At 44.6% G+C, this 15,299-nt stretch overlaps 2 protein-coding genes across 2 annotated transcripts in view; both read right to left on the reverse strand.

Annotated features, from left to right (window-relative positions):
- Positions 1-15,299, reverse strand: part of RADX (RPA1 related single stranded DNA binding protein, X-linked) — a 39,658-nt gene that overhangs the window by 22,438 nt on the left and 1,921 nt on the right. Inside the window, exons 2-3 of the mRNA XM_072125739.1 lie at positions 3,228-3,370; positions 1,845-2,037 (exon numbers count right to left, since the gene is read on the reverse strand). Of these exons, the coding sequence (XP_071981840.1) occupies positions 1,845-2,037; positions 3,228-3,370 (336 nt within the window). The remainder of the gene's footprint in view (positions 1-1,844; positions 2,038-3,227; positions 3,371-15,299) is intronic.
- LOC140078000 (uncharacterized) lies at positions 9,519-11,044 on the reverse strand. The gene is made up of 2 exons (XM_072125740.1): positions 10,933-11,044; positions 9,519-10,826 (listed from the first exon to the last, which is right to left on the reverse strand). Exons 1-2 carry the CDS (start codon positions 10,984-10,986, stop codon positions 9,519-9,521), a joined length of 1,362 nt encoding a protein of 453 aa, XP_071981841.1. The 5' UTR covers positions 10,987-11,044.

Consider the following 15,299-nt stretch of genomic DNA (forward strand, 5'->3'; position numbering starts at 1 on the left):
CAATAAATCTGTTTCATTAGACATGTCTCTGCATGTACATTTAACTGCGTCTTTGCCTCCTACAAGAGCCTCAGCCTTTCTCTGATCTCCACATGCTGCACTTTGCATCTCCACACAACTTCCCATTTCTCACTCCTTCAGTCATGGCAGTCTCCAGTGTGTATTTTTTCTCTCTGTCCATCTCATTGACAGACAAGGGGAAAGGGGAGGGGGAGCAGCAGGATGAGTCCTCTCCTGCTAAAGGCCCCTCCTATCCACCAGTGTAGGGTGTTTGTTTACATGTGTATGCAGAGTGCACAAGGAGTCTGCACACAGGCATAAAGGAAGCATCAGGGATAATTAAGAAATTGGTGAGTATTCAGGGATTATTAATATGACAGTAAAGGCACATAGGCAATGGCCAACCCCTTTAAAGTCAGAACAGAATACATCAACTAGTCTAGAACTCGAACTTAGTGGTCTTTGTTTCGTTTCCTGGTGAGTGGGAGGTCGATTCCTCTGTAAAATAGTGCGGTGCAAGGTCTCCACTGGGTCTCTTTGAATGGCTATGTCTTATTCATAATCTCACACAGTATTTATTTCCCTAATTACTTCTTCCACTGTTGGACATATGGGAGGTTTCCAAAGTCTTGTAATTATGGGTTTAGTGGACATAAGCAGTTGAGCTGGGAGTGTGGAATGCTTTTGGCAAATTTCTGTTTCTTGTATATAATTGACAGTATGTTTTTCATCAGCCCTCAGCCCCCCACCTTTGTGCTCCTGTACTGCTCCTCCCTCTCCCACTGATGTCAGCTCACTAGACTGAGCTCTGTAAAGCAGCAGGAGGGAGGAGCTGTAGAGGAGTACAAAGGTGGGGCCAAGAGCTGAGCAGTCTGCAGCGCAGACAAGTTACATGTTTTTTGAAATGCATCTAAACCAAAGCCCAACTCCTGGAACTACACAGAGCATTCTGTCAGGGTTGAAGGTAAGTTATAACACACAATTATATTGTAATGCAAATGTTTAGAGAAAGGTATATTTACAATGCAGCTGTAATTGGCTTCTATAACCAGTCTTAAAGGGAACCTGTCACTAGGGAGCTCATTTTCATTAAACGCAAAGGGTGATGGTAGAATCCTGTTAGTGAAGACTTGAGCTTTGGAATTTGTATAAAGTGCTTTTATGGCACTACATATATTGCCTCTAATGCCAAATTTATCCAGAACCGAAAAGGTGTATTCCCAGTTTAGTCTGTCGAACGCCTTTTTGGTGTAGAAAGTCAGTAGTAAGGCCTGTATTTTTTTGTCTCGGTGTTGAAGGACATTGATAATCCTATTCTTGAGTATGTGCTGTGTCTGTGAGAGTAGAAAGAAAAATCTCTACCTGATGCATGCTGTATACGCCACACATCAAATAGCTCATTGTTCTATAACTTAGGGTCCTATGGACTTGTTTTGCAGCTCCCGAGTGCAATGCCACCAGTTGCTGTGCCCGCAGTGTTCCCCGGCATGACAGCCGTTTCAGGTAAGTGTGTAGCGGGTTTGGATGCTGGTCCAGGCGCTGTATAGGGATGGTGACGACGGAGCTCCCTATTCACGCTGCCATCTTTGTCGGCAGACAAGCTACACCCCTCTATACAGGCATTGCTCAAGCACAGTTGTAGTTAAATTATAAAAATGTATAAGACTAAATAAATTACACATTTTATATTTTTTATATTTTTATAAATATACCTCTGGTGTCACTTTTCTGGAATAGAGATGTTATCTTCATGCACATTTCCTTCATATATTACAGTCATAAAAGAGAAGGACATTACACTAACATTATCAATAGAGGACTGACACATGGCAGGAATACGTTACCAAGGGAAGGCAGCCTCTTCACCTGTGCATTCCCGGATGTTGGGTGGGTTCTACAGACATAGCTCTTCTTCACAGCATACTGCTGGAGCAGGACTACATTGCCAACCTGGAGGGTATTGTACCATTCTGGACAGAGGGAATTCCAAAGCACAAGAGACATCATACCAGAGTGGTCCGCAACCTCAAAATATGCCTAGTAAAGAAGTTACAGTACAAAATATGTGAACTAGAAGTCAGTCATCTGTGTTACACAAAAACTGCTGGTATAGCGGGAGTAAGAAAGAACTACAATCAGAGGACACACTATAAAAAAATAAATAAATACATTTCAGAAGGGTAATAATACTCCTCGTACCATTTGTAGCCACGCACATAAATAACTCATAGGTGTAGATGATGTGAATAGACAGATATTTATACAAAGACATTCATTACTGTGCATAAATATTTCAGTAATGTTGGGGTAACTCTTTCCTCTCATGGGAATCGGGCTGGGATTTGCAGCAGTGGATAGACAAGGGGCAAAGCTGCCTGTGCTAGCATTTATGTCACTTGTGCAGCCGTTAATGCAACCTCTGACTACATTGAAAAAAAAAAAAACACAACTAAAACCATCAATTAACTGGATATAAACAAATCTATGGCCCCAAAGAAAGCCCTGCAGAGATGAGATGAATATATTATGGGTAGTCAGTCTAAGGCCTCATGCACACACCCCATTTTTTGGGGCAGTGAACTAGCAGCTAAATCACGATTCTCAATGACGTGTTTTGTGGTATTGTGCGAGTGGTATTGTGCATCCACATACGTTTCTGTTTCTTTTAACGGACACAGCAATATTATATGACCCGACTTTACATCAGAATATCTTTCATGTAATAATACAATGTTAAAATATTGGTTCCTTTATTGCGAGATGACCCTATACTTGCAGCCCATATTCCTTATGTATTTAGGATCCTTAATGCAGCTAATCCAGATGCAGATGTACTGCAGAACTGTGGCAGCAGTCAGTGAGTGGCTGAACTGCAAGTTTCCCCTATGGTACATCTGTATTACATGAACAAAGCCTAAGGGCTATTACACAAGTAGCACATTACCTGCAGATTTTCCCCATGGCATGATCTGCAGCAGGTAATTTAATTGCTACATATCATGAAGCAAAACAACTTTTGCAAATTAAAGTGTGATCTCACTCCCCCCCCCCCCTAGCCAGAAAACCACTGCTGCAAAATTGCATGATACTTGGGGAATTGCTGCAAAATTAGAGCTGGGGCAACTTCCTCGCTACATGTGCGGATGCCCTAATAGTTCACTTTTACAAAACACCAAAGTAATCATCGATGGATTTGCATCGCATATCAACCACAGGTCTCTTCTTACTTGGTAAGGGTAGTCCGTTTTCTTTTCTGCTTTGCCAAAATAGCGAAGTCTGGATTTGTGCATGACCCGCACTAGCAGAGGAGGTAAAGTTATTTTCGATAACCCAGTCATTTCCAGCTTCAGTAATGAGCAGACTTTGGTGACTATGAGGAAACAGATAAAGTTATAGTATTAGTCACAGTTGTCACATCGCTTTTATCATATCAGGATTCTACAGAAAACATATGAGCGGAACACAAGGAAATGCTATCAGCTGCTGGTACCACTTCTACGGAGACAGCAACTAACACTAAAAGTTTCACCATTACTTTGTAAATCATATAAATAGGTAGAAGGAGCAGCACTGTGGATAACCGGATTAAATCCAATGTGGGTGCAGGATTCAAGGAACTGACTCAGGATTCCATATGTATACAAACTCCAAGGAAGGAAGCAGCACTCCAAGATAAATAGTGAATGTTTATTCCACCAGTGGTAAGAGCTACGTTTCGGTTGACTCTATGCAGCCATTCTCAAGCATAGTGAAACAGTGATACAGGGCGGGTTTAACTCCCCCGCAGGATGTGACATCATGATTACAAAAACAGGTGGTGCGATAATGAGTTGTTGAATCATGCTCAGAAAACATATAAGGTATATATAGCATATCAATGTGGTAGTTCTCACAATAGCGGGTCCGATCCCCGAGAGTTTGAGAAAAAGCCATGTGACATGGTGGATCGCAGCTGAGCTGATCACAGCCCTGCGTAGCGATCACACTGCCTTGGCCTGTCACCTCAGGATCTCCTCTACCTTGGTAAGGATGAGCCTCCGTTTGTTGTTGGCGCAGTAAGTCGTACTCCGGCACTGAGCGCGCTTTTCTTTCTTTATTTACTTTTTTTGATTCGCTGTGCAGTGTCATGTTGCTTAGCAACGGGTTAAGGACATGTGTTAACATGATGTTTACACACTGTGGCTAGACGGCGTGCGGGGGAATATCGATTGGCTACACTGTTTTTTGTACACTTGATACTGTGTTATGATCATGATGTAATAATATTGCACATTGATATGCTATATATACCTTATATGTTTTCTGAGCATGATTCAACAACTCATTATCGCACCACCTGTTTTTGTAATCATGATGTCACATCCTGCGGGGGATTTAAACCCACCCTGTATCACTGTTTCACTATGCTTGAGAATGGCTGCATAGAGTCAGCCGAAATGTAGCTCTTACCACTGGTGGAATAAACATTCACTATTTATCTTGGAGTGCTGCTTCCTTCCTTGGAGTTTGTAAATCATATAGTTACACATTTCAGTTTAGGAATGAGCTTCATTTCACCAGAGGACAAAGTGGGCACATGGGATTTATGCAACATCACTCTTCACTTGCTGACAAATATATTCCAGCGATTGATAAACATGGAAATTGGTCTATCACCATCAGCTAGGGAGATTCTGTAGATTGTTTGTAGGTGATGTTTGACATAATCCAGCCTTAAAGGGAACCTGTCATCAGATTTTACCCATTTAAACTCCCAGCCCTCAGCTAGGACATGAAATGTACTTTATGGAATTCCCTCTTATCTGAAATTTCACCAGTTTAATGAGCAGAAAAGAGTCATATTTAGAGGCTTTGGGTGGGGGAGGCACCACTATCTTTGGTTCTACAGCACCTAGAAACATGATGCAGGTGTTGCAGGGATCTTTCAGATTACACCAGGCTTGTAGTTCTGTAATTTACAGCAATGAAGATTTATATATTGCAGCTCACATTTCCAACTATGTCTTTAACTACCCGAATGTCCAGTTCTCTAGCTCACAGAACCTCTAGCATGGCGAATCTTATCTTTAGTATGACACCAAAAACATCTTGCACCCTACCTCAGGATGCTAGTAGTTTAAAGGGAACCTGTCACCACATTTTCTTATACACAACTAGTGACAGGTTCCCATAGTAAACTAAAGAACACCCTTCTTTTAGCTAAAAATGGTTTCCCTTACATCCCCACAAATCAACTTTATCTTCTATTACCTGGCATCAGAGGCAGCAAGGTCTGCTTGACCAGCTGCTCACCTAATTAAGGTGATGTCAGCTAAGTCTTTTACCCACTTACGTTTGCAAAGTCTACCCCATGTATGTATCTGATCACATGGACGTCTACTCCTCCCCATCCTCCATGGAGGCTGCATGGATTTCATGTGATTCGATTCATATATGGGGTAGACTGTGCAAATGTAACAGGACCTTAGATGAAGTTGCCATGGTCACGTGACATGAAGTGGCCAATGAGGTTACAAAACCTCTCGCAATGTTACACACAGCAGCATGTTCTGTAGCAATGACAATTGTCAATCAGGAACAATATGGCAGGGCAATACAAGTAACCCATGAAACAGGGCTTCATTGGACTCACTGGACTGAACATCAGGTGTGCTGTATGCTAGTTTAAAAACTGATTTTTAACATTGTAGCCATGGAAATGAACCATTTAAGGATGTGGTTGGATGCTTAGCTTTTTTAATGAAGTATTTATTTTGTGTGGGTTTAAATGTAAAAATTGGTGATGGGTTCCCATTAGGCTCATTGCCCACGACAGAGTTTGTTCCAACAAACCTGCTCTATGAGCTTACGGATTATGGAGACACATTATGACCCATCTAGTTTTGTGATGTGATAATGTGGTTAGATTATCAGGGTACAGATGTATATGAACTTTCATCTGTTTTCTGACACTGTACTAACACACTGACACATAGAAAGAGATGAGACAGATCAGAGATGCAGGAGATGATTACACAGAGGCTGATAGACCATTACACTGTGAGCTCAGCTACATATCACAGATATGTGCCTGCCTCCCCCTCCCCCAGATCACTTATGTCCTTGTAGGTTATAGTTTGCAGCTCCTCCCTCTGCTCACCATGTGCCGACAGGCTGTGAATCAGTGAGTATCTCTAAGCTCCGTGCAGGGGGCGTGGCTACAGGCAAAGCAGAGACAAATCTCATCAAAGATGGTGACCAACTCGAAGTCAAAAAGGAGAATTATTCTCACCGTTAATTCGGTTTCCATTAGTCCACCATGACGGCCCCAACTGGAGGATGACCCTTGACCTCTGTAGGGACAGGAAGCAGAGAGGTTAAATACCCCACCCCGGCATCCGTACACCAGTGGCTACCAAATAACTACACCGGCCTTGGATGCAACCCATTTATTGTATGTTATCAATGCACACAGAACAAATAGGCAATTTTAACTTTTTTAAATTACAGGGTGGGAAATATATATGGGCCGTCATGGTGGACTAATGGAAACCGAATTAACGGTGAGAATAATTCTCCTTTTCCATAGCGTCCCCCATGACGGCCCCAACTGGAGATGTACCAGATAAATAATTAGGGTGGGACAACAGCTTGTAAGACCTTCCTTCCGAAGGACTGGTCTCTAGCACTTTGAACATCTAGCCTATAGTGTCTGGCAAAAGTTAGGTGAGTAGACCAGGTAGCTGCTCTACATATGTCCTCTAATGAGGCGCCCCGTTTCTCCGCCCAGGAGGCTGCCACTCCTCGGGTCGAGTGGGCCCTAATAGTCCCTGAAATGTCCAGGTTGTTGGCATCATAAGCTTCTTTGATGATTGTTCTTATCCACCTGGCGATGGATGCCTTTGAAGCTTTTCTGCCCTTGCTCTTTCCTTTAAATTGTAGGAGAATGTTGTTGTCTTTTCTCCAGGATTTGGTAACTTCGAGATAATGTAGAAGGTATCTTCTGACATCTAGCGTATGCCACTCCTGTTCTTTGGCATGTTTTGGATTCTGACAGAATGAAGGTAGAATAATCTCTTGGTTACGATGAAAAGATGAAGCTACTTTAGGAGTAAAGGCTTTATCTAACATTAGTACAATCTTATCTTCACATATTTTAAGATATGGTTCTTTAACAGGCAAACTTTGGATCTCACCCAAACGCCTAGCTGTTGTTATGGCTATGAGAAAGGTAAGTTTTAGCGTTAACTCTCTAAGTTTAACCGTCTCTAGAGGTTCAAACGGTATTTTTGTGAGATAATCCAGTACTAATGAAAGATCCCAATTGGGGATATTCTGTTTTATATGAGGTCTTAGTCTAGCCGTAGCTTTGACAAACCTTTGGATCCATCTATTTTCGGCTAATGGAGTGTCGAAAAAGGCGCTGAGAGCTGAAATTTGGACTTTTAAGGAATTCGTCTTCAGGCCCTTGTCAAACCCTGCTTGCAGGAAGTCTAGCACCTGTGAGACATTAGGGGACATTTGGTTAGGAGGAGTCCTGCCACAAAAAGACACAAATCTTCCCCATATTCTGGCATAGATTTTGTGGGTAACTGGTTTGCGGCTCGCTTTGAGTGTGGAAATTACCTTGTCTGATAGCCCCCTGGATCTTAGCAATCTCCCTTCAGGATCCATGCCGAGAGCCGGAGAGCCTGTGGATGTGGATGGTAAACTGGACCCTGGAACAGAAGATTGTTTAGAGGTTCCAGCATGACAGGTTCTTCCAATGCCATCTTTCCTAGCCACGGAAACCAGTTCCTCTTTGGCCACCAGGGAACAATGAGTATAACCTTTGCTTGGTCTTCTCTGATCTTCTGAATCACTCTCGCTATGAGAGGTATAGGAGGAAAGGCATACATTAGTGGTCCGCTCCAGGACTGGCTGAAGGCATCCCTTTGGCAAACCGGAGTATCTGGATGCAGAGAGAAGAAATGAGGAACTTTTGTGTTTTTGCTGGTGGCAAACAGATCTGTTACTGGTCGTCCCCATTTTTGTGTGAGACTTGAAAAGATGTTCTCGTTTAGACACCACTCGTTGTGGTCTATTGTCTGACGACTGAGATAGTCCGCTATTTGATTCATTTCTCCCTTTAGATGGGTAGCTGAGAGGGAGCGGATGTTGGTCTCTGCCCAGATGAATATCTTGTCTGAAAGACTGAGGAGATCGGGGTTCCTGGTACCCCCTGATGACGGAGATAAGCCACCGTGGTGGTGTTGTCTGAATAAATTCTTACGTGCTTTCCCCTCAGGCTTTGAGCACTTGCTCTTAAGGTCTCTAGAACAGCTCTCAGTTCTCGGAAGTTCGAGGAACGGGATCTGATTGAGGACGCCCATAGACCCTGAACGGGAATGCCTGCTATGTCCGCTCCCCATCCTGACCGACTTGCGTCCGTCTGGATATTTATCACTGGCCAGGGATGCCACGATATCCCTCTTTCCAGGTTGGAAGTATCTATCCACCACTCCAGGGATTGCTTGACCGCTTCCGGAATCTGGATCTTTTGATTTAGATGTTGGGGATCTTTGTCCCAGGCCGCCAATATCCAATTTTGAAGGACTCTGGTGTGACTTTGGCTCCACTGTACACATTGTATCGAAGATGTCATAAGGCCCAGTATCCTCATGGCTTCCCTTATCATGCAGTGACTTCTTTTTTGAAACATTACAACATGTTGCATTAGTCTTGTTGCCTTCTCTGGTGGTAAGAAGGACATCTGCTGGATCGAATTCAATAATGTCCCTAGGAACACAACTTCTGTGCTTGGATTTAGTTTGGACTTTTCCAGGTTTATTATCCATCCTAACTGCTGTAGGATCCTCATTGTGAAATCTCGGTGGTGTATAAGCTCTTGTTTTGAACCGGCCACCAGTAACAGATCGTCCAGGTAGGGGATGACTAGAATCCCTTTTCGCCTCAGCAAAGCTATCACCTCGATCATGATTTTTGTGAAAGTCCTGGGGGCCGAAGAAATCCCAAAAGGCAGCGCCTTGTACTGATAGTGGACCTCTTCTCCCCAAGGTGATCGTACTGCGAATCTGAGGAACTTTTGAGATTTTTGATGTATTGGCACATGGTAATACGCATCCCTCAGATCTATCGTACACATATATGCTCCTGGTTGGATCAGAACGACCGCCGAGCTCACTGTTTCCATCTTGAACTTCCGATACCGTATGTACCTGTTCAGATTCTTCAGGTTGCAAATCATCCTGAAAGAGCCATTCGGTTTTTTTATCAAGAAGAGGGGAGAGTAGTGTCCCTCCCTTAATTGTGTCTGGGCTACTGGGATGATGACATCCAACTGAATAAGTTTTTGTATCTCCGACCACAGTGAGTTTGAGAGGTTTTCTGAGGGCTGCTCTGTCAAAACAAATTTTCTGGGGGGAAGAGAGGTTAATTCTAGATGGTAACCTTCCTGAAGAATATTTAGTATCCAGGGATTTGATGTTATCTGAGTCCATTGGAAGTGGAACTTCAATAATCTTCCCCCCACCCTGGCGTCATTGTTTTCTGAACACTGGGCCCGAGTTGCTGGCACTGAGAAGGAAGCCCCTTCCTCTCCCTCCTTTAGGGTAGCTCCATCTGCCCTGTTTGCCTTTCCCTCTAAAGGGCTGTTTTCTGTCCTTAGAATCTCGAAAGGGTTGCTTTCTTTGGCTACTTCTGGATTCCGGAAACCCTTTCTTCCTGTCCGCCGCTTTTTCCAAAAGAGTGTCAAGTTCAGAGCCGAATAGGTATTCCCCTTCAAACGGAATACCACATAACTTTGACTTCGATCTGAAATCACCAGTCCACTGGCGAAGCCAAAGTGATCTTCTGACTGAATTTGATAGTGCCCCTTCCTTGGCACTTATTCTAACTCCTTCCGCTGAGGCATCCGCGATGAAGGCTGTGGCTGCTCTCAACGTTGAAAATGTACTCAATAGCATCTCCCTAGGAGTGCCGTCTCTAATATGACCTTCCAATTCGGTAATCCAATGAAAGAGAGTCCGCGCCATAGATGTTGTGGCAATATTTGATTTTAGATTCAACATGGCACACTCCCATGTCTTCTTTAGAAGGCTGTCCGCCTTCCTATCCAGGGGATCTCTTAACTGGATTGCGTCCTCAAACGGGAGGTCCGTCTTCTTGGTCATTTTTGTGACCTGGATGTCTACTTTAGGGGTAGCGTTCCAAATTTTGGCCTCTGTTTCATCAAAAGAGAGTCGATTTTTAAATTCTCTAGATATGGAGATTTTGTTCTCCGGTTCTCTCCATTCTTCTAGGATTAGCTCCTTAAGAGTGTCATTTATGGGAAACACTCGCCTTTTCTTAACTTTAAGAAGTCCGAATAATTCGTCCTGAATAGATTTGGTCTCTTCTACTTCCTCAATTTTGAGGGTATCCCTCATAGCTTTTAGTAAGGGTTCCAGCTCTTCGGATGCTAACAAATATCTCGACTCCATTCTACTTGCTGAATTGGAGGGACCTGGCTCCATATCCATAGATTCCTTGGTCCCTTCTGAGTCTGATGTATAATCCGACATGGATTCTATAACTCTTTGTTTTTTATGTGGAGGCTCCTGAGGTATGAAAGCTGTCATGGACGATGCTATAGATGTTTTCACTTCTTCCCTGATAAAACTACGCATTTCATCCACGAATGAGGTTCTCTCTTCCCTGAGTAGATTATCCACGCAGGTTTTACAGACCGGCTTTTTATAGTCCGTAGGGAGTTTCTCTAAGCACATATTACACTTTCTGGAAGTGGTTTTCTTAGTGCCGGACTGATCTTTAGCTCTCCCTTTATCCTTCTCCTTTTCCCTGGGCTCCTACCAAGGAGAAGGAGAAGTAATTAGTCCTTAACCGGACACCTCATGTGACAATATAGGGACATGTGGGTGACCCACCACCCTATCCCAAATTGACCCTACTTACAGGGTTCAAGGATATGAGGTCCAAACTCGAAGCCTCCATGCCATGTGTCTCCATATTCCCAATTGTGGGACCACAGATATCAGCAAGCCTAAACAATTATAGACATGTGAGATAGACTGTGACATTTTTACCCAGGTGGAATATGACAAAGGGGTACCTGAGGTATCTTGAAATGAGGGTTACACAGCACAAGCCCCTAAGAGAAACATACACATGTCTATATAGACCTGAATTGTATATAATACATATGACACAAACGAGGCAACCATACAGCATGTTAACCGACCTTGTTGGCTGGAAAATGCTCAGAATAGCGTCCGATTATAGCGACTACTCTCGTCAGGACCAGAGTGCGACTATTAGACCTCAGATCAACGTGAATACCTGCTTTTTCAAGCTTACCGCTCCACGCTCCTGCTTCCGGGTCGCGCCATCGTGACGTCACATCCGGTCCCGTCATTTCCGGCGGAAGTCGTCACCAGAGACGGACGGCGGCTGGTCCACGTGACTTCCACGATGGACACGCTCCGGGTGTCCTTAGCTGCGCAGAGCCGCGGGCAGAGCCGGAGAGGAAGGCATCTCTGTCTTGTGGCAGAGGAAAGGACCGAAGTCCGATCGAGGCCGAGACTGCCTTAGGGTAAGGAACAATTTCCTGCGCCACACTGGTCCCCCCTCACCGTCCCAACTACTGGGGATGAGGAGAGACTTCTCTCTACTCCCTGCCCTGTGTAGGGACAGGAAGCCACTGGTGTACGGATGCCGGGGTGGGGTATTTAACCTCTCTGCTTCCTGTCCCTACAGAGGTCAAGGGTCATCCTCCAGTTGGGGCCGTCATGGGGGACGCTATGGAAAGTTACAGTTTCGTGTCTAGGGGAACCTGAAATTGTGTACACCAGGACTGATAGAGACAGGATGGACTTATTAACAAAAATCCAGCATTTGACAGATATAACAGTGAATTATTGAATGTGTTATTTTGTTATCCTGAGAACACATAAGAAACTTGTCTTCGTGGGAATACCCCTTTAATGACTACACCTCTTGAAATTCCAAGAAAGTTCCCCTCTGGCCTGCACATCAATGTAACATGTAAGAATTATACAGTGCTATCTGCATGATGTGCAGTTAAATTAAACAAATAAAAATAAGGGCTCATGGAGGCGGGCGTTTCAGCTGCCAATTTGCAAGAAAATGCAGACGTCATCGATTTTTTTAAGACATTTTAAGAAATAACACTCTGCACGACAAAATAACGCATGCTGCATTTTTCTCACTGTCTGCACATCCATTACAAAAAACGGACACGTGAACAGACCCATAAGAAACAGTGGGTCCGTTTACCATTCCCAAAAAAAGGATAGCACACAGACATCAAAAAACACCAGTCTACATGACCCCAAATTATACTATTTTATATTAACATTACCAGGAGAACCTTTACAACACATATTATACACTGTCATAAAGAACTAAAGCTTCTCCTGGCAAATCACTGGTGACCATTACTGATCACATGTATCAATGGAAACACAAATGTGATCAGGCCGAGCCCGCAATGTAAACGCCCTATGTGAGCGCACCCTGAACATTCAGTATCGTATCGAGTATTGTGATACTTTCCTGGGTATTGCATCAGACTCAAAATTCTGGTATTGGTGCAACCCTAAAGCTTACGCAGAATTTGTGTATGTCAAGTTTGCCTAGTGCAGTGATGGCGAACCTATGACACGCGTGTCAGCACTGACACGCGTAGTCATTTTTGCTGACACGCGGCCGCCCAGCGCCCGCTGTCCCCCCCCCTCCCTGTGTAATGTGCTACCCCTATGTTAATGTCCCGCCCCCGTCCTTGTGTTTCTGTCCCTGTGCAATATGCTCCCCCTGTGTTAATGTTCCTGTGTAATGTGCTGCCCCTGTGGTAATGTCCCGCCCCCGTCCCTGTGTTTCTGCCCCCTGCTTACCTGTCCGGCGCCGCGTTGGTCCGCCCACCTTCTGCAACTCCTCCGGCTCCTCCAGGCTGCAATGCGCGCTGCTCGTCACGTGACTGAAGCGACCTGACGTCAGGTCACGTTAGTCACGTGACCCGAGGCGCGCGGTGCAACCTGGAGGTCCCGAGCCGCCTGCAGTAAAGCTACAGGGAAGAAGACATCACTGGGTAAGTATGTAAGTTTATTATTATATTATATTTAAAGGGAGGGCGCTAGGGGTATTTTAGTAGTAAAGGGAGGGTGCTAGGGGTAATTTAGTAGTAAAGGGAGGGTGCTAGGGGTATTTTAGTAGTAAAGGGAGGGCGCTAGGGGTATTTTAATAGTAAAGGGAGGGCGCTAGGGGTATTTTAGTAGTAAAGGGAGGCCGCTAGGGGTATTTTAATAGTAAAGGGAGGCCGCTAGGGGTATTTTAGTAGTAAAGGGAGGCCGCTAGGGGTATTTTAATAGTAAAGGGAGGCCGCTAGGGGTATTTTAATAGTAAAGGGAGGCCGCTAGGGGTATTTTAGTAGTAAAGGGAGGCCGCTAGGGGTATTTTAGTAGTAAAGGGAGGCCGCTAGGGGCATTTTAGTAGTAAAGGGAGGCCGCTAGGGGCATTTTAGTAGTAAAGGGAGGCCGCTAGGGGTATTTTAGTAGTAAAGGGAGGCCGCTAGGGGTATTTTAGTAGTAAAGGGAGGCTGCTAGGGGTATTTTAGTAGTAAAGGGAGGCTGCTAGGGGTATTTTAGTAGTAAAGGGAGGCCGCTGCTGGACATGTTATTAATAAGGGGAGGCCGCTGCTGGACATGTTATTAATAAGGGGAGGCCGCTGCTGGACATGTTATTAATAAGGGGAGGCCGCTGCTGGACATGTTATTAATAAGGGGAGGCCGCTGCTGGACATGTTATTAATAAGGGGAGGCCGCTGCTGGACATGTTATTACAAAATTAGGTTTTTCCTAAAGGTGACACAGCACCCGAGTTATGCTCGTTTTTTTGGCAAATTTTGACACACCTAGCTCAAAAGATTGCCCATCACTGGCCTAGTGTCTATGCTTACCCGCAGCTTACGTTTACGTTGCATTTATACTTCCCTGCCATCACGTATGTTTGCATTTGTCCCGTTTACACTTAAAGGGATTCTACCACCACGATTCTACCTATAAAGAAAGAACGGGTGGTAGGTGCATGTATGGGACGTGAGGATAGCCTTTATAGAGTTAATCCTTATGTCCCTGCCATCTTTTTGAAAACTTTATTGCTACGAGGAGCTGCGCGACGAATATCTTCGGGGAAGGGGAGTAAAGAGGCTACTGGGGCATGGAGTGGCCGCAACGTGTAGCCTCATGTCCGGCTACTCCATGCCCCAGTAGCCGCTTTACAAAATTTACATATTAGGGCAATAAAGTTTTCAAAAAGATAGCAGGGACGTGAGGATTAGCTATCACGTCCCATACATCCACCTACCACCCGTACTACCTTCATAGGTAGAATTGTGGTGGTAGGTTCCCTTTAAATTTACATTTTGTATCCTGTCATGCTAGATGTCCTTTAAATATTCCAGAAGATGAAATGTTACAATTTTGTCTGGACCAGGCTAAAAGAACAAGCATCTACAATGAATCAATGTACAACATTTACTAAATGTATCATCCTGAATGATAGAAAACAGTTCCATCAATACTGGATTTCAGCACTGGGATGTGGACAGAAAGTTTCCATCTACTCTGCAGCAGTTGAAGGACTTTTTGTTATTTAATGATTGATCATAAACCCCCGTAAGACTATGTAGTGATATAATGATTTATCCAGAAGACCCCTGTAAGTCTACGCAAAAGTAAAAGTAACAATAGTAACAGTCAAAACTAAAAAGTGGCATTTAAAGGGAACCTACCACTCCGATTCTACCTATAAAGGTAGAAGGGGTGGTAGGTGGATGAATAGGACGTGAGGATAGCCCTTTTTTGGGCTAATCCTCACGTCCCGGGTGTCTTTTAGAAAACTTTATTGCATGTATATACTAATTTTTTATGCGGCTACTGGGGCATGGAGTAGCCGGACATGAGGCTACTAGTCGCGGCTACTCCACACCCCAGTAGCCATGTTACTCCACCTACCAGGTAATCTTCAGCGCGCAGCTCCTGGTAGCTGCGCGCCCTCGTCCGAGTCCCCCGGCTACTGCACAGTAGTTGCGGCCCCGGAGCCGCGGCCGTGCAGCCGAGGGACCCGGACGAGGGCGCGCAGCTACCAGGAGCTGCGCGCTGAAGATTACCTGGTAGGTGGAGTAACATGGCTACTGGGGTGTGGAGTAGCCGCGACTAGTAGCCTCATGTCCGGCTACTCCATGCCCCAGTAGCCGCATAAAAAAATTAGTATATACATGCAATAAAGTTTTCTAAAAGACACCC

This window comes from Engystomops pustulosus, chromosome 9 (assembly GCF_040894005.1).
Source record: "Engystomops pustulosus chromosome 9, aEngPut4.maternal, whole genome shotgun sequence".
NCBI classification, from domain to species: domain Eukaryota; kingdom Metazoa; phylum Chordata; class Amphibia; order Anura; family Leptodactylidae; genus Engystomops; species Engystomops pustulosus.